Source organism: Anopheles merus, chromosome 2R (assembly GCF_017562075.2).
Source record: "Anopheles merus strain MAF chromosome 2R, AmerM5.1, whole genome shotgun sequence".
Lineage (NCBI taxonomy): Eukaryota > Metazoa > Arthropoda > Insecta > Diptera > Culicidae > Anopheles > Anopheles merus.
In genome coordinates, this window is record NC_054082.1 from 29,950,600 (window position 1) to 29,970,674 (window position 20,075).

The 20,075-nt window shown below is 50.6% G+C and overlaps 1 protein-coding gene across 2 annotated transcripts; it reads left to right on the forward strand.

The window, feature by feature from the left end:
- Positions 1-6: 6 nt before the first annotated feature.
- On the forward strand, positions 7-17,415 carry LOC121589067. 2 transcript variants are annotated; one of them, XM_041907671.1, is made up of 4 exons: positions 7-288; positions 13,249-13,435; positions 14,448-14,552; positions 15,570-17,415. In XM_041907671.1, exons 1-4 carry the CDS (start codon positions 280-282, stop codon positions 15,578-15,580), a joined length of 312 nt encoding a protein of 103 aa, XP_041763605.1. In that variant the 5' UTR covers positions 7-279; the 3' UTR covers positions 15,581-17,415. The 2 variants fall into 2 exon arrangements, with proteins under 2 accessions (XP_041763605.1, XP_041763604.1); XM_041907670.1 differs by having other exon boundaries at positions 15,997-17,415.
- The last annotated feature ends 2,660 nt before the right edge of the window (positions 17,416-20,075 follow it).

The window sequence follows — 20,075 nt, forward strand, 5'->3', positions numbered from 1 at the left end:
CACTTCACGCTGGCTACCGACCGATCATTCCACGCTCAGTGCTTCAGCAGCCAGGATCACACCGTCCTAGTCTTCCCCAGTCTTCCCTCGCTTGAAAGGTTTGCCTGTGTGAACTAAGGTTTCCCGGTGCCTTCCACTCCCCATCCCACCTCGCCCCACGTCACTCGATCGTGTGTACAGCAACTCCAGCAAGTGTCCCGAGAAACAGCCGGAAGAGTGAACTGTGATACCTTCGTGTAGTGATAGCCACAAGTTTAAACACACAAACCAATCATCAAAATGAATCTAGTAAGTTTTTTTTTGTCATGCAAACGTTGTAATTGTTGGCATAGGTAGCGTACTAAGTGTAAAACAGACGTTTGTCGGCTTGTGAATGGAGCAAAAAGTGTAAAATAGTGAAACTGTTGAACAGTTGGAAGTCGAACGGTTAAGCAGCGGTTTCATTGGTGATATTAGGCCCGTATGCTGCGTCAATTTTCCCTTTGCCTCATTGCTATTGAAGTGAGGGGAGCGGTGTGCCCTCTGCTCAACGGTAAACGGTAAAGGCACGGTGCAGAGCAAGCAGGGGCAGCGGAGAGTGATAAGCAGCAGCCAAAAGGGGAAGCTGCTTTCAGCAGTTTGTAGCACAAAACCCAATGAACTGAAGCCCATCTTCACCGCAACATAGCCGATAGGCTTGGTTTTATGTCGTTTTTTTTTTCGTTTTCTTCATACTCTCTACTGGATATTGTTTCCTAATTTTGTTTTTTTAGGGAGAAACACTCCTCTCCTAATCGCTCATTTTGTCTTTCCTGTGTATTTGTGTGCGTGCGTGCGTGTTTTGTACCAGTGTTTGCGTGATTAGTTGTTGTGTGTACGTGCGTGAGCTCGATGGCTCGAAGAAATTGCCCGAAAAACAAACACCAATCCGGCACACAGAGAAGCCATCTTCAGCGTGGCCGTGACGTGAGCGTTGCCAAGCGCGAGTCTTTTCATCCTTCCGAAACTGCATTGATCGATGTGTGGCCGTGTGTCCACGATAGCAATAATCATACACACACACAAACATGGCATAAGAAGAGCAGGGTCCATTAGGGCGGGAAGGCACTCACCTGTTTGGTGCAAAGCTGAAGCTGAACGTTCGACGCTTTCAATGAGGGAACGATCGATCGATTAGCGGCCACTTCCGGGGAACAGAGCCGAGGGCAGACCTCATTCATGCACACCTCCCCCCGGATGATCGAACCGATTGCTAGCACCGTTCCCCATGCTTGAGGTAACGGAGTTGGCTTAGCGCCAACAGTTTGACCTTAACGCGTCACGTTACACGGGACGGCTTACCCGGGAAATCTCAGCTTCTCGCTTGAACTTAATCGGTTAATTCGCAGCGATCGTACAATCGTTTTCCCAGCCCCAAATTGTGGCGCCGGTTGATTGTGCACCGGAAGCGGGCGTTTCCGACCGATGCCGTTTATTCCCGCCCTCCCCAAAAGGTTCACGGGTAGCGGTAACCCTTTGGCTTATTAAATTCCCCGCCCTCGAAACTGGCTCATTTTCATAGATTTTCATAGATGCAAGCTGCATGAGCAGAGTTGCCATGCGCCTCCCGGGAATTGCACCTCCCGATTGGTTTGATTTCCTTTTTCCAAGGTTTCCCATTTTGCGATCGACCCGTCTCGATCGCTGTAAACAATCAACGGCAAACAGGCCGTAAACAACGAAGTTCACTTGAAAGTGCACGAAAAAAATAAAAAATCATGAAACATGATCAAACACAACAAAAACATGAGCAACAACAACCAGTTGTAAGGTTAGTCTGTTTCACTTGTCTGTTTACGCGCACACCAATTTCACACACACACCAGCATGTGCCCATGGCCCGGAAAGACAGGTTTGGCAGTTGTTTATCATGGGGCTGGGTGGTTGAGCATAATGGAGAACAGAAAGGAGCGCAGGTTTGATGAGCCAGTTGGCCATCGATTCGATTTACGTTTGGCGTTGTATCAGACCCCGAACGGCCTGGCGGGGCCATTTTTGTTCCAAAGCCAAATTTTGCGTTTTACCACCGTTTTGTACACAATAATGCCGATTTATGGCCATTTAGCAACTCGGCCGAACGCGGCGCTCGTTCCAGTATCTTATTTGATCTTGAGATCGGTGGCAATGGGGGTGCCAATTTTGCATTGCAAAACATAATTTTCCAGCCACTGGGCTCATTCTCTCCAGCCCGGCTCAGTTCTCATGCGCCCCGCCCCCAGAAGCACGGCTTCATTAGCTCTGTTTGCCTACCATTGATGCGGGTGACACCAATTCCCGCCGGCCTAATGCAATCTAGCACACTTTTGATCTCAATCACCGTCCCGACACGGTTTCGGTTTCGATGGTGCAGGGCCGGTTTGGAATTGGGGTTCAAAATTTATTGGAATCCGGTACCATATTTCATGCAGCAGGTGACAAAGGGCTCGCTCCATGAAAAATTTCCCACTCGGCTCGGAAACGTAGAAAGGGAAATTTTGATTCATAATTTCTAATTAGCATACCGCTTGTGGCCGCGCGCCGAACGTTTTTTTTCTCTCCTGCGCCTCAACATGACACCGGAAGCGTCTGCGCCTCGGCTTCGGAACCGGCCATTATACGTTTCCCGTTCGATTGATACGATCGGTGCGCGGAGCTTTCCAAAAGGGCAAAGAAATGCTTCCGAATGCCAGCGGAATAACGAGAAGGGTCCGGCAGTATATACACACAGTGCAGGGAAGTGTCACTAGTAAACGATAATACATCCAGGTGGCGCTGGTTGGTGCGGCATACCCAGTCATCGTATGATGCGGTGCGTAGTGCTACACACAAAAAAAGAAAAGAAAAAACAGGTAAACAGTGCGGCGGCACGCGCTGCGGACTTAATTTTCCCTTTTATTTTCCTGCAACTACTATCACCGGTTCGACGGCAGTAAAGCGCACGTGTAAGGAACCGGTTTGGAGGTGCAAGTGGAGAGAAGAAAAAAAAACACACACACACACACATACAGACACGATGCATCGGATGGCGGAGTCAAGATTTCCCTTTTTCTTCTTGGCACGGCATCGCGCTTAAACCGAGACCGGCCCACGATTGCACTCGGATGCGAGTTTCCGCGAGGTGCTTCTGCAGCATTTACCCAGCAAGCAGCACCGATCCGCGATGGTTTTTGACCTTTGTGGGCCGCTAGGTGGAGGAAGGAAGGGAACAGAACTGGGAGGAAACTGAAATGAAATAAAACGAAAAAGGCAGAAGATGAAGAGGCGAGCAAAAAAAAACCACGACAAAATCGAGAGTGAGCCGTTAATTGTCATTATGGAATCAGCGAGGCGGACGGTTTTCCGCAGCCTTCGAGTCCGTTTGACCTTCAAGTAACGGAGTGGTGGTGGTGGTCGCGCGGTCGCGCTTACATTCCGATCGTCACAAGTTCAAAATGGAGGTCAGGCGGTGTGGTGTTAACGTGTGTGTGTGTGTGTGTGTGTGCTTTCGTGCACGGATACGCACTCGACACACATGACAACCGCTTCGAATCGGCGACGCATCTCCATCGCTGTATCTTTCTTAATTAAGGCACATTAGGCCGGCCGCGGAGCACCCGAAAAACGCGCGCGCGGAAAAACTTTGCCGCTTCACGAGCTCCCCTCCATCCCCTTCCCCACCCCTCCGGAAGCTGACACCGATCCGATAGGTGATGCGTCATTGACATTGATTTTATGATTAGACCGTGGTGTGCTGCCAAACGAAACAAATCTTTTTGAAAAAGTGTGCCCCCCCATTCGGAAGCAATTTTGCTGCCAGCAACTTTACGAAGGGCATCGGGGCCAGACCCTACTGCGAGGTTGATTCGTCACAATTTGTGACGCCATGCTTTGCAGCACGACGGAAGCACGCTGCCGCTACTGTTGGGTCAGTAGTACGGAAGCAAGACTGCAGCTGAGTAGATTGCCGATACCAACAAACTGATCGTAAGAGGTGATGGGTTCCGAAGTTAGTAGACAGTATGCTACCATCCGTTGCAGGGACGGTCAATAAGATGCAAATAACTGGCAGATAATTGAATAAATCATACACATTTAAAGGCCAGAGTAAAAGTTGCTTTACTAAACAGCGTGTGTTTAAATTGATAATTTGGGCACCATTAAGATATACAGCGAAGCGTGGCATGCACCCAAAAAAAGAAAAAAAAACATCAACCTCCCGGCACTAATGCGTGATAATCGCGTTAAATACGTGCGGTCCGTACCGATCATTCGAAGCGTGAAGAAGCGCCCAACAATGACGCACCGTTTATGAATGCGTACACAAAAGACTTCAACTCGCGGGCACGCGTTTTAAGCGACGAACCTTTGCCTTCACACCCGTACGAATGGCCCGTAACTTTGCAGCAAACAGTTGCGATGTGGAATCTTGAAGTGCTACCCTTTGCGCCAGGAGGGCAGGAGGGGGCTCAAGTGGCCGCACCGAAGAGGCTAATGATTTCCAGTTTTCCCTTTTATCTGGCTAATTATGGGCAGTTTATGGTAAATGAGGATTAGGCCGCGACACGCTGCTGTTTGTGGGGTGAACGTGCACACCAGAAAACTGCCATTTTCCCTCCGATGGCAATGGGTGGCTTGCGATCGATGTAAACAGACAGGTGGTGTGGAATGAAACCTGGTGAAGGAAATGACAGTAATTTGATCCAGCACCTACACTCGATCGAGGGGAATCTCATCGACAGCGCCAAAGACGCAATCCGCATCAGCTCCATCCGTCCCTGGGCGTTCGGGCTGTGAGCTAACTTCCGCACAAGCACACCATGTGAACGATATTGAAATTGAGCTTACACAGCTTGCTTGCTGCGATTGGATTCGATTGGATGATGTGCTGCATTCTCCCTAAGGCTGTAGGGCGTTCCATTTCGTACGCTTTCCTGTCCGGTTGGCCTTTACGGCGTCGAAGTCGAAGAAGGAAATTGTGTGCCGCCCTCGAAAATGTGAAATTGTTACTTCATATCATGATTTTCTCAACCCCGCCCCAAAGCGGCACATTTTGGGAGCATTTGTTTTGTTCTATTGTGTGTGCTTGGGCTGCCGTGTAGTAATTTGATTATCGTTTGCACGGCGTTTGCGCTGAGTTCATTATCGCGCCGTGCCACAGGCGCCTCATCTTTTTCCACCACACGCCCCAGCTGGCAATTTGTTTTGCTGCACTGGCGGAAAATCGCGCCCCATATAATCAGCCTCTCCCGAAGCAACAATCGCGCCCAAATTCGGTTCCACCTGCGCTTGGCATGGCTGCACAAATTCGAGCGCTACACGCGGAGCAGTTTCGGTTCGACATTCGCACGATGAACGCGTAGCATTTTTATGATTTTTCCCCTCCGCAAACTACTGCACTGCTCAATTCCGAAAGTACGTGCCCCGATCGGGCAAGGTTAGTGGCCCGGGTGAAGAAACGAAATGAAATGAGTAAAACAAAAACAAAAAAAAAACACATGGAAAAACTACGCCCATAAATCTTCGAATGTTTTTTCAACAACAATGCATTCGTCCGCCGACCCGACAATCGAATCCCGAGAGCGATCCGGCGCATGAAGTGTTACGTCAAAAATTTGCAAGCTGGTGTTGCGCATAGTGCGCACTCTGCTCGATTTGATTAGCGCTGGCGGTGGACGTGATGGTGGATGCGCGGCACGCGCAAGAATCTGCATGGCCGGGCAAGGAGCGGTCGAAAGCTATCGCTCGCACACACACACCTTTTTGGCGGCGTGCGATAGCGATCAGCTGTAAAAGGCAATTAATGCTTGAACACGTTCGTCGCCATCGCCGCAGCCCATTCCCCATTCTGGTGCGCAACCAGAGTGACCGTGCCCCAGTTCGGGCGGTGACCATGTCCGGTCCCGCTTGGGAAAGAAGACAGCCCACAGTGTGTGTGTGTGTGTGTGTCTGTGTGTGTGTATGCACACATGATTTCCTGGCCCCGTTTTCCATTTCGATTTCGATTTCAGGCTCGGAATGCCACGCAATGCTGCGCGATGGCGCGTGTGCGGACGTCCCTATAATTTATAGCGCACGGCATTCTTTGCGTGCCCATGGCAGGGTTTCCCAGCGCGGGCCCTTGTTTCGGATACTTCGGTTGCTTAAAATTCCGTTCCGTTCGATCGATCCGTACGCAACACTCGGGACACAATGTGACCGATTGGACGCGGCCAAAGCAAATCGTCTAATGACGCAACTGGTTTAGGTTTTTGCTGCACTGGCGGGAGTTTGGGCAGGAATGTGTACTTCCTCAATTAGATGCGGCCCGGGTAAACGCATTGGCCATTTTACGTCCCCATCCTCCTCTCCTGCCTTTCTCTTGCTGCAGCTTGCACTTTGCAGAAAAAACATACCCCCCCCCCCCCATGGAAGACAATTATTTTCTAACGCAAGCTGTAGGAACAAAATACGCACGCGATCGTTTGCTGTTTATCGCGTTCACAAGAGCGCCGGTGCAGGTAGGGTGGCACTATTTCCCCCCTTGGACCAACACCTGGCGAAGGGAGATTTTAATTTGATGCTGTAAATGCAAGCGTGTAACGTTGCGAGCTGCATTTACAGCACATTAATCTGGGCACCGTTTCCGAGCCCGGGCCCAAGCCGTTATAATTAACCACTCACACGCACACACACATACACATCTTTCCGGCTTGTAGCAAGCATCCTTGAACCGGGAAACGCGCAAACACGACACTAAGCCGCCGTAAATGTATCTCAAGGGCGGCCAGTAATGGGGCCAGATGCTGCGGCGCGGGACATCTTGCGTCCGAGAACATTTGCATTCTGTGCCCCAACAGCTCCGGGCCCCGGCAGCATCCAACCACATTTGCCGTTCCGGTTACGTTTATTCACCTCTAGGCGCAGCAGAACCCGCTTCTGTGTGATTGAACAGATGGAGATTAATGATTTGTTGGGGAGGGGAGGAATAAAAAACAACCGAACAGTTCCACCGTGATCGATCGTGGGCCTGTTGCAAGTGACAGATAGTGGAGCAAATGACATGAAACACACACACACACACACACACACCGCGAAAAGCGAAAGGAAGAGCGGCAGTGGTACAACATTTAAGTACAATTTAATCGCCATTATTTCTCTCCCACCACTGCTTTGAGTGTGTTTGTGTTGCGTTTTTTTATTGCCGTTGTTGATAAATGATCGTCGAATTGGAGATGGACCCGCGCATCGCTCCATACAGGACCTTGACTTTCGTGAGCGTTTACACGCGCAAGGACGCGAGCACGAGAATCGAGTGGCCGCTCGGGGGCCTCTCATCACGTTCGTTCGAAGTTCGTTCGTGCGCACCAGGAACCGGGGCGGAGCAAGGAGCGGATCATTAAAAGCCTACCTGACCGAGCGCTCCTTCCACCCGGCACCCCGGCCATCCGATTGACGGTGGCAACGTCTGGCCTTCGGTGGTTCGATCCGATCCGAATTGTGGGCCAGAGTGTCGCACTGGACCCGCACTCGAAGCACTCTGGCCGAAGCACGGTTTCGTAATTTTTCGTAACGGAACCAACGGCAAAAACGTGCCGCGGGGTGGGTGGGTGTGAACATTGTAGGTGTGTGATACGCGGCGCCGGAGATTTAAATGAAGTTTGAACACTTCCACCGTGGCCGCTGGGCCGTCTCTGGCGGCGGTGGTGGCGTCGTACGTGATCGACGGCTGGGCGAAAATTCGTATATGAAGAAGGCAAACGTTCACGTCAGCTTGTCATTGACCGCTTACGTGTGGAGTGGAAAATCTGCTTGAAGTAACGTCACCCTCCCGCAGTCATCGCCGCTTCGAGCTGGCTGACTAGCAGTGGGTTCTACTTATGCCGAACACACACACGTACAACTCGAGAGCGGTTTGTGGGTCAAGTTTGCACAGCTGATCGGGGAGGGGCTCTGCAAAAAAAACTGTGTGCCGTTTGCCCTCCCTCTCCCCTGTAAAACCCCATTTCACCCTCCTCTCGGCTGGCCAATCAAACCCGGAGTGCCGGAGCCAATTAAAATGCATTACGCTCGAAACCGCGGGGCCGCGTGCGCTGGGAAAATGGACCGTCCGTTCGGCCCACAGTCAGTTTGCTTCGGCACACACACACACACGGCTGGGAAGCGAACGCGAACGCCGCATTGCCCGTGTGGCCAATTGGTTTCTGAGGTTTGCAAAATGCGCTGTGACAATTGGCCACTGGAGGCGCCGACTGACCGATCGACCGACCCGGTGCGCGAGTGCTGTGCAAATAATAGCTGCAAAAGACCGCGCTGGGTCTGTCAAGCTGTCACACAGGGTGAGCTTTTGGTGCACGGAAATCACGCCGGCTGACCATGGGTCTGGACTGTTGCGGCCGGTTCGGAAAGCGTGTTCCGCGTAATGTATGGAAAGTGGTTCGCCGCGCACACAGTGGCCAGGCCGGATTAGTGTCGTCATGTGCCGTCCGCTTCCTTCCAGGAAACGGTCGGTCCGAAACGGTAACAACCGCCCGGCAGGATCGCCACTTCTCGCATGGTCGCTTTCGGCGACAAGTGTGTCGTTTGGCGATGTGAGCGTTTTTGCATAATTTTCGCACCGAAGCAAATAGACCCGATTCGTTCGGCTAGTGCTCGGCTCTACCTGAAAATGCGACAAACAAGACATTGATGATCGTAACGAAAGGCAAAAAAAAAACGACAGAAGTAACGTAGAATGCGACAAGTTTACGGTTGGCGGCGTTTCACAATCCACTTTGCGTCCCGATCAAACGGCTCACACACACACACACTCATGCTGGCCATGGGATTTTAACAACCGTCCCATCACACATCGTTCGATGGCAGCTCGATTGCCAACTAACGGACTCTATTAACGACACTCGATCGGGGTGCCTTTTTTCTCTCCACTTTGCCAAACGACCATTTGGGACGGGGTAGGGCTGTGGTAGGGCAATATATGAGTTATTGCTTTCCGTTGTGTCCGGAGGGGGAGATGTCGCGAGAAGGGGAACAAGAACAGCTGGTAATAAATAGATCGTAATCGAAGTGTATACATTCAGGCGCTCGAAACAACAGCGCACACCGCGTGTGACGTAAAGCACCGAGAGCACATAATGAAGCAAAAAAAAAAAACAGGCCAAAGTCAACCAAGTCCGCCTCCAAGTAGCTGTGCGCGCTCTGTAGCAAAAAGAATGTCATTAACGTTTGCCGGTATCAAACCCTTCCCCCTTGCGTCTCCGCTCACGGTCGGGTTGACGGCTCTGATGCACTTGCGGAACCAATGCTGCCGCTGCACCAAACGACCGTTCCAACCGTCGCGCGGACAACAGAGACCTTGCCCAATGTAGGTCAGTCGGCGGGTATCGGTCACCACCGGAGTGCCCTTCCGCGAGCGCTTCCCAAAAATTTAACCAGCTCATAAGCGAACCGAACCGCGATCTTTGGATTGGCTGCCGCTACCGCTGCTGCTGATTGCCTTCGAAGTCGACGACTGTCATTCTACGAAAGTGCAGCAACGATCGTGTTTTGTTGTTTCATCTTACCACTTCACCGTGACGCACTTAGTTAACACGGGCTGTTGGCAGGCCGAAGGGGAGACGAAGGCTTGAGAGGGGAGAAGGGCGAGTGGGAGGAGGGACAATAAAAAAGAGCTTTATTGAAAAATGATGAAATTCCAGCAGAATTGAACAAGATTCCTTCCCCGTGTTTGGTGGGCGGCGGGCGGATCAACATACAAGAGGGTGGTGTGACGGGCGAGTTTTTACAAGACCCCAAGCAGCCTCAAGATGAAATATTATGCAATTGGATCGTGTTGGTGCCGGTGCCGACCGACGGTCAGTAAGAGGCCAGCACCAGGGGCCGCGCACAGTATTGGTTTGCGGGGCGGCACGAGTGAGAGACAGAGAAGGAACCCGAGATTGAGAAGGCAGTGTAATATTGGTCGGTGGCGAGTGCACTGTTGGCGATGATCACTTTCATGCTACACGTTGAAGATGGGATGGAGACTGCCAAGGGGGGGCGCGAGTGGGAATTCTACTGCCACCGATCACGATCGATGCTGTGCTGTACCGGTGTGTTGCTGTAACCTGTCAAAGTGTCAACCTGCGCCCCACCAACCGCCCGTGCTCGTCCCGTGGCAGCTCGATCACGATTAGAACGAACTCGGCCCCGGGTTGGATGTTGATGTTGATGATACGGAAATGGGAGACGCAACCAAATGGGAGTTTCGGTATCCTTCCCGCACGCATGTGGGAGCGTATGGTGCGTCCTCGCAGGCGCCAGTGGAGGCAAGCGACGAACCCGAGACGGCACACTAATGGCTAACTGCGCCGCGTGTGCGCAACACCCGAACTGAATCTGGGTCCGTCTGTCAATTAAGGCTCGGGATATTGATCATCATCAGATTTCGGTAGTCGTGGTATGTTTGTGTGTGTTTGCAGTGAAGAATTTCGCAACGATTCGAGCGAACCTGACAAACAGTGCGATATTTTGCCTCATGGTAGAATTTATTTCTAGACTCCTAACCAGCGTTTAATCACATCATTTGTTACGCAAGCGCCAACACGTGGTTTGCTGCCGAGTTACTGTATCTGTGTGTGTGTGATACTGCGCATTCACTTTCATGTTTTCGGCGCTTAATGGTTTCGATTGCCCGAGGAGGGCTGGTGGCAAACACACATACACACACGCTGCACCTTCATGGTAGCGCTCCCGGTGGAATCCCTTAAAAAGCTGCTACTTATCGCCGTCGTCGCCTAGCAGCTGCCGGCAGTATGATGGAGGGGCCGAGACAAGACACTTACCAGCGGCAGCCCTAACCAATTTCTCAATCCCGCCAGGCACTATTATCTGGATGTGAGGTGTTGTTTTCCTCCTCCTTTTATGCACCATTCCCACTGCTCTGTCCGCTAGCTTTAGCCCGGTGTGTAACTGGAATTATGGCATAACGAGCAGATACCGTCAGGCGAGAGACTTGCGCACACAAAGCAATGGCTATCGGTCGTTCTTGGCACGATTCTGGTGCTGTGCAGCGACTAGAATATCTGGTAGGCAAATTAGACCACCCCGCGCTATAGGCACAAAGGCAAACTAGGTCACCATTTTATCGCCGCCCTTCTCCCTGCCCGACCAACCCCAACGAGGAAGGAGCGCACCGCTAAAACTAGATCGATCGTGCAGCATTAGAGCTGTTTTTTTCTACTCTTTTCTTTGCACGTTACTCACCCAATTCTAGCACACCGAGCTAGTGTAGACACTCGCACGTGCTACATTGTGTCGGAGATCTGGTGCCTCCGTTTTTCGCCCACCCACTTACCCGCGCAGTCTGCCCGAATCTGTAGCAGCAATAGACGTAACGGAATGTGAGCACGGGCTCCAACCTGCAACCGGTGTGGCACGAGTCGCGCCTTATTGTTTGAAGAGCGTTGTTGTCTTCCCCGCTTCCTATCGGATGGACGGAACCGGACTGCGCCGAGGATACTGCCCGTCCACCGCGGGTTTGTGTGACTTTCGCTTTCGCTCAACATCCGACAGTCGATAGCTGGTCGGAACTGGTTGCACGCCAATCCAGCAGAGCTTCCGCCTGCTCCACACAAAACCGTACTCCAGCTGGACGTACTTGTAACACATCCGTACAGATACAACGGGTACTACCCTGGGTGGGGAACCGGCGTCTCAGTTCAGCTCGATACGCGCAAGAGAGCGGTAGTTAATGGGCTTTGTGAAAAGAAAGTGAGATCTTCGCGCACACATGAATGAGCCAGCCAAATTGGCCGATCCGTCGGGAATGGGGGGGGGGGGGGGGGGACTGGCCCCAAAAATCCAGTTCACCCAAACAACGCCAGGTTGCCAGTTTATGATCCCCAGGCTTCGGCGTGAGCTTCGATCGAACGGGGTTTTGTTTCGCGGGGCGTTTTCACTGTTTGCCAATCCGCAAATCGGTTTTCACACATCGGCTAACCGGCTGGCTGGGTTTTATGTCATCGCGAAAAGCATCGGCGGCCGGCTCCGCGATACGCAACATACGCAAACCCGCAACACACAAGCGGCTGGAGAGCGATCGATCTGGTAAAACAAGCGTGTGCATTGGTGGACCGGTGGAATGACAATCGTGAACAATTTGAAAGCCAAAGTTTAAACAACAACAAGTCTTTCCGGGCACAGCGGCAGACAAATCCCATTTAGTAAAGAGTAACGTAAAAGGAATAGACAAATCATCGCATACGTACGACTCTTCTGTACGCTTGTCGATACGGATCGGTTTCGGTGTGTGTGCGCTCAGGCCGAATCATAAGATTGAACCGTATGCTGTTCCGGGAGCTTTTGTGCCCGGATAGCAACAATTAGCAGCGCGTGAGACGGTGTGCATTTGAATGCATATTAATCATCACGCTTGCCCAATGGGTGCCTTTCAGGTGCGCCTCCGTCTCGGAAACGGTGACCATCGAAAAACCCGTCAGCTCAGTCAGCCCTCGTTTTTATTGATCCCCTTTTATTCGATCTCGTGCCATTCGCTAACGATCGAACCGAGAGTACCGATGGGCCGGGCTTAGGGGCACAATAAACGGCTTTTCTTTAATTAAATGAGTTTCATCATACGCAGCGCGCCGATGCGCCATCAATCCAACGCGCATAATTAAGCGCATAAATTGGGTGTGCGCGCGATCAAACGAGCGCGATACCGACCACCGGTCGTGGTGATGAAAATTGCCCAAAAAGAGCCCGTTTATCATCTATTCAATTAGAGCAGTGTTTGGTGCAATGTTCGTTTGTTTCTCTTAGGCAAGCGGTTACAACCACACGAAAAAGCTACCATTTTTCCGCGCAGCGAGAGATTTATTCTGAATGGACAATCGGGGTTTCGTTAGCTAACAATTCATTAACAGCTATTCTCGTTCGTTTCTATCGCTCATTGCAATCTTTCGTTCTTACCGTTGCACCGAACAGTGGGGGGATTAGATATGTCTAGTTTGACCTTATTTTGATAGTGACGTTATCGTTTGGGTATGGCGAAAAGATCTTGCAACGCGTTTCGTTTTTTTTATTTGCTGTGAATCATTCCCAAACGCGAAATGGTCTATAATTGACCCATCATTTGCGGCATCATCTCATCTGCTCGATTATTATGCGTTGTTTTTTTTCTTGTTTGTTTCTCACCACTTTTCCTATCTACTGTAGCTCTACTTTTGATCATTACGATCGTGCTGTTTTGTTTTCCATGATCATTTATCTCACACTCTCTTTTCTTTCTCTTTCTATCTCTCCTCTTCTCCCCAGTTCACCGTGTTCTTCGCCCTCGTCCTGGCAGTGGCCACCGTCGCCGGCCAACGGTTCGGTTTCCCCCACACGTCCCAGTTCGGGCTCGCCTCGCTGACCGGTGACTTCGGTGGACCGAGCGCCTTCGGTGGACAGGATTTGTCAGGTACTTTGAACGCTGGTATCAGAGATCCGCGACAGAACCGAGGTGAGTGGCTTACAATTTCCGGTGTGTGTGTGTGGGTGGGTGGGACGAATGGGGGTTTCGCGGCAAAGGATCGCGATTCGGGCGCGATCTTGACGCGCGCGAGTCGAGGTCTATTATTACGTCCAGGAGTGTAGCGAAACGAAGGAACGATGGCAGACTTCCCCTTTCTGGGCGAGGGATGGAGCCGATCACCATCACGGCAAGGTTCCCAAACAAGGTTTGACGTAAGCACGCGGAACCAGTAATTTGCAGCAAGCCAGTCTCGCGGATCGCATTCGCGGGAGTGTGATTTACGCGGCTGCCAACAAAACCCAGCGCTGACGGTTGTAGTTGTTAGCATAAGTTGAGCTGTCTTCGGTACACCCGGTACACCTAGAATCGGATCCGTAGCATAGTGTGTGACCTTTAGCGAGGGGCGCACAGTTGCAGTTCGTCCCTTTCCTGCGCATTTTTTTTTTCCATTCCCTTCCCTACCTTCTATCCATGCCGACCGGTTTTCCCTTTCCCCCACCCTCCCGGCTAACGACGGGTTTTTTTTTTTGTGTGAGGTTTTGTGTTGTGAATTTGGACAAACTAATCGGAAAAAGGCAGTGAATGGCAGGGAGAAAAGCTGCACCGTACATAGCATCGCGCATTAGATTGCCGTCGGGCGAGCAATGATCGTTATTTGCATTCGACGGCACCGTACAAGGCGCTAAGTATACGGTTAACCGGTACGGTAGTTGACATTTAAGGGTGGCTCGGAGTGTTATTGCCTGTGCAGTAGATTGAGCCGGCTGACAGCTGTAGATGGTCGTAGTGGAGCATTGGTTTGGAGTGAACGGGCGGCTAGGTTGCCCCGTTGGGTGATCCTTCTGTCGGAAAGCAGAGTATTTCTATCTAGTGTTGGGAGATTAGCGTTTGTTTTGGGGTATCATTTTGGTTGTTCGTTTGCTAGATACGTTAGACTACAGTTTGTGTTGCTTACTGCATTCTAATGGATACGTCTTTTCCCTCGTTCCCAATTCCGCAGGACCCGTTGTGTTCCCGCCAGCGCCCGCCGATGCTCCTGTTGAGTCGAGCGGAGTGATTGTTGGTGCTTCCGGATACGGTTTCGTGCCACCGAATACGCCCCAGAGTAAGAACGAATAATAATTTCGAGCGTTGGCACCTTCGTTGGGCAAAACAGCAATACTACTACTACTACTACCACACACCCACTAACACATTGGCCCCACCGCCTCTTTGCCGACCGGGGGTTCGTCGCTTAGACGAATAACTGTTTTGTGCTATGCTGCTATTACTACTTCTACTACTACTACTACTACCCCAATTACTACCACATCGTTTTGCCACTAATAAGCTACCCTTCCTTCCTATGCTAACCTTAAATCTCTGCCGCCGTGATGCTCGCTACGAAAGCGTGCAAGCGAAGCTAGGGGACACACACGCAGTGGCCTGACCCTCAAGATAGATCGAATGTTTGCTTAACGCAAGCGTCACGAGGAGGGAGGGTAAAAAACAATCAAAACAATCCGTGGGACAGCGCACAATGTACATAGGTGCACGGAGAGATAAACCACGCGCACAAGCTGCGTTTTCGATCTAACCCCAAAATAATACAACAACGGCACATGCCGAAGCTTTCAATTAATTCCAACCCTAATGAGCTAGAAACGCGCTTGGCCGGGAGACCTTCTCGGCCTGATACTAATCGCATGCAGACTGAACCAGCAAGCCCTCCACATCCGTAGAACGAAAGCATTTAGTACCGCCCCCTCCCCCCCGCTCCCGGCAGAGATGTGCAATGTGTAAACGTGGGAAGGAATTCTTCTAGTAAATATGCGCCTACTCGTGGCAGCTCTGCGTCACTGGCCACACGACAGGCCAGTTCCGTCTCTCTTCAGATTGCCATCCAACTAACAAGCGTGCCGGGCGGATAGTGAACACAATGCTACCCGTTCCTGTTCCGCTACCTATTCCGCCGCTTAGTTTGCTGTTAACCTATTTTAACCAACCGCGTGCTGAGCCCCGTAGTACCTCCCGCAGCACTAACCACGCGTCTGTGTAGCCGCGTCTCTAACGCTTTTGCGCTGCTGCGCCGCAACGGATCCGTCACGTGATACTCATCCATTGAATCTGCTCCCTCGTCTAGATTACTACTAAGTCGTCCTACGTCCTGCGAAGCATCCGCAACCTTCCCCGTCCAACACTATCCATCCTACCACCTCGTTCCCTTAGTCAACCTTCAGCTTCCTTCCAACCAATCCAAGCACCGTGCCCCAACAGACCTATTCCACTTGCAAGCGGACCCTACTGGTGGCCACTGATGGGGAAGGTAAAGGGATCTATGAAGTGATCTCCCAAACCAAAACCCAAGTCGACCGGAAAACCCGTCAGCCGATTGGGTCCACCAGGATGCTTTATATACATATATATCTGTGTGTGTGTGTTTGCGAGTAGATTTGGATGTGACTAATGCGAAAACAACTCCCTGTACAAAAACCCAAACCTGCTTCCAGCGTTCAATCCTTCCGCCAATGCACCGATTGTCCAATGTGTGTTCTCTTACCATTTTCCAGATGCGTTGTACCGAAATTTGCGATTCTACTAAGTCAGTGAGGGTTTTTGTAGTTTTGTGTGTGTGTGTGTGGTTTGCGCACCGAACGATGCGATGAACTGATCGATATACTTCTGTTGTTAGCTGCACATAGAAGATTATGTATTCAAAAGTATCTTTCTGCCTTAGACCGTTTAACGCTAGCAAGACGTACATTAGGGTGTTTACAACTATTCTTCATGAGCATAAAAACACAAAAAAACATCGCAGACGGAGTTAGAGGATCACAAAGAAACGCAAAATGCGTCACACATCAGGCAACAGGGTAGAGGGTCACCGCGCGAAGTACGCAAATTAGTCCACCAGTCCATCACTACACCGTCCGCGCACTGATCAGGGATAGCGTCTAGCACTGGTTGCTTTCGTTGGTTAGCTATTAGTTTTAGATCGCATAGAAGAGTGCATAGGAATGAATTTGATGCCATATCAAATTTGTTGTTCAAACAAAACCCGGAAAGTCCCCGTTGCGTAGCCGAAAAGGCTCAAAGTTTGTGTCCGTGGGAGTACTATTCCGATCAGTTTTTTCTACACTGTCTCTGCAGCTGGAAAAGCTCAGTATTGGTATCTTACTTCCCCGATTCGAACGATGAGGAGTGGAGCTGCGCATCGGACATTTTACGCTAGTGTTACAGTTAATGCTTTGCGCGTTCAAAATCATTATTAGCTACTGGTTCCTTCATGATCATGATCCTCCGATACAGGATAGCAACGCTAGGAGATCAACCCTAACACAGGCAGTTAAAGCATTCACCACCACACCCCACGGAGGATTAATATCCACCGGACAGTATTTATTAGTAAAGGTTAGCGCAACACACCAACACCGCTGCCGGTGCTGCCACCAACAGCAACAGCCGCCCGAAGCCACACAACCGATTCCCCCAAAAATGTACAGAACCAACCCAACCCTCCACCACCAAACCAGTATCAAACGGGTAATCCTTCAACAGAAACCACTCCCACACGCGGAAACGAACAAACCAACACACCCCGGTCCGTTGAACATATTGTACAAAGAGCAAACACGAGCAAGCACGTCTAACGCACGCGGCGCCAGTTACTTAGCAACAGACCAACACAGCGGTAACCTGTATAGCCCTCCTAAAATACTATCCTTCATCCCTCCCCCCTTCCCCTCCTTTTTGTACAAAATGCAATCCTTTAAGTGTGTCTGCTAGGCTAAATGAATGTGTGTGTGTGTGTGTTGAGCGAATGTGTGTGAGAGCGAGCATTAGAATGTCCGCGAAACAGGTGCGTCCGAGCGCCGGTGTGAGCGAGTGGGATTGAAGTTTCCGTAACACCTGATGGTTTCCCCCATTTTCTGTACGATACTATACACATAGCAATTAATTGGTAACTTAATAAATTATTGTATAAATGACGTTTAAGTGTTACGGGTTTGACATGTTTAATTGGGTTTCGGGGTTTTAGGGGGCCGTTTGCCGATGTTGAAATGGGGCGTACGAGACCCGGCGATACGAGTGAACAGGGAACGGGGACATCGGTTTTATCCCGCACGGTTTCTTCTAATCGAAATTCCATCTCAACCGACTGACCACCTTCGCTAATTTAACCTGCACCTCCCTCTCCTGTGTAAATATGATCTCTAACTCGTTCTGGCAAGGGGAAGTCGGACTCTGCCGGGTTGTTTCCATCCACCGTTTGCTACAACCCGAGCCCACAACATTCGCACTGCATTTAACGTGTGTTCCCGGACAGTGTTTTCGGTTTTAATGGAGCAGCCCCCTGGCAACAGCACTCACCAGCGTCACATTCTTATGCGTTCGCCCAAGGTCACAAGCGGTCGCAATTTTTCGCTCGTCCACCTCGTCCACCCGGTTCCCCGGGTTTCCCCGTTCACTTCCTGCATGTTTAGGGCAGCCGCCAACCGAAGCCTCTCATATGTTCGCCGTGGGGACTGGTGGGCATCGGCGTATGCGGTAATGGGTATTTATATTTTAAAACCGTAACACGCCGCCGCAGCTCTTTCGCAATCGCGTGCTGCCAACCGACCGCGAGCTTTGGGGGGGGGGGGGGGCTGATTGGTGGTTTTCCTTCCTTTTTGTCCACTCGCGTCACTCGGCGAAGGTGTGCCGCCGCCGCCACAGTAAAACCCGCACACAAAACCCTGCTTCCTCGTCGTCGCAAGAACGCGCTAATCTTTGTGTAAGATCGCCTTCCTCTTCTGGCGCGCGGCCATCGGTCGCGCTCGATTGTTGCAGTCGCGCGCTGCCACCGCTCTGGCAGCTATGCTCTGTAGCGATTGACTTTTTAGTGTCACAGCACAGAGCCGCTGCAAAGTGTCGTTAATAACTGTGATCCTCCCCCGGATGGCAACCCCGGACCCGTCTCGTTGGTATGCCCCCTGCACGGTATGCTGATTGATTGAGCGACTGTTTGTTGTGTAATGGCAAGCTTCTCCCACTATCCTCCTCCGGCCCTCCCCCCACGCACCCCTTACCGGCTGTCTGCCTCCATTGCATGCCGATGCTGACCACACGCTGACATTGTGTGCAGGTGGCGCAAACATACTGTACATATTGAGGGTGCGAACTAACTCGAGCAACTTGAACTTGTACAGACACGACTTACATCACACGTGCGAATGGAAGATGGAAGGAGGCACTGGGGGGCTGCCGGGCCGCCCCGATCATGATGACGCTTACGACCACCCACTCTGACTGACCTCGTTTACAGAATTCAGGAAAAAGGCCCCGCCATACCGATATCCGCCAGCGCCCTGGAAGCTGCCCGTGCCGGCCGCCGCCACCACCGGCACCTCGCAGCGGCCCAAGAAGCCCGGCATCGTCAAGCTAACGCCGACCGTTCCGATCGGGGGCTACAAGAAGCCGACGCCGCCCAAGTGGTTCCGGTTCTACAAGGGACCGGGTACGGCGGCCGTTCGGAAACCGCCGCCCGTGCCCCCGCCAGCACCGCACAGCCTCGGGTACGGTGGGTCGAGTGTGTTTGTCGGCCGCCCGAAAGCGGTTGCCACAAGCGTTAGCTACGCGACGCGACACTAGGCTGCGGACGGGCACTGAGGACACCATGGATGAAATGTACCAAGGACGCGTTGCGGGGCGACCCCGAGAACGATGTACATACGAGCGCAGGAGCAGCTGTTGGCTGGCAGTGAAGTGTTCGCCATTTTACCATTAGAGCAGTAGTTAGATTATAGTGACGATCGAAAACGACAACAGATGGACGGATCACTTTACGTTTCCGCTCTGAATTAACCAATGAATATTTAGCAGTGTTGTGTAATACGGTATAGAAGAGTACAAAATAAAGCAATGTTCTTGATATAAAGGTAATCGCTAGTGTGTTGATTTCGTTTTTTCCAATCATTTTCTTGAACATATCACAATATAACAAACTTTGATTACAGAGCAATCATTTTGAAAAAAATAAAAATTCAATTGACCAGCATTTGAAGTGTACGCGATTTTCAATATTACAATTAAATATTTTTAAATTCCTGTACGAAATATGTGTTTTCATTTTTACTGTTTTATGTCGTTTCTTCATGAGTCAAAAGTTCTTCATGTAAAAAGAATAAAGTCAAATCTTTAAATATTTTTTAAATTCTCAAATTAATTTTCTGATCGTTGGCCCAATCGTTTAATGAAGTTTGATTTTGTTGCATAGCGTATAAGTTCTTGACTTGCTTAACTTGATGATAACACTTGTTATAACTCTGTGCTTTTGTTCAATAGCACATTGTTTCCTTTCTTCAATCGTATATTTCACGCTTAGTTAACCTGTCAGATATCAATGTTTAAGCCAACAATTAGAATTTAATTAAATCGTCATAGATACAAATCTAGAAGTCTACTAAAACTGTTTCATAATAATATTTTAACACTTTTTATTAGTAAATGTGAAGTAGAGTGAAGTAATGAATTTCGTGTATATATTTTTTAAGCGTTTAATGTTTTATTGAATGTTTCGTGAACAAAAGCCTGCGTTACTTACTCAAAAATAAGGTATTCCTTTTTCAATTTCCTCTTCATTGTTGGCGTTACTCTGTGAGGATGGTCC

What these genes read in the sequence shown, in the direction of transcription:
- LOC121589067 (XM_041907670.1), top strand. An exon ending in AGATCCGCGACAGAACCGAG is followed by an intron (nt 13,436 to 14,447) that starts GTGAGTGGCTTA and finishes CCAATTCCGCAG; the next exon opens with GACCCGTTGTGTTCCCGCCA. An exon ending in GCCACCGAATACGCCCCAGA is followed by an intron (nt 14,553 to 15,996) that starts GTAAGAACGAAT and finishes ACCATTTTCCAG; the next exon opens with ATGCGTTGTACCGAAATTTG.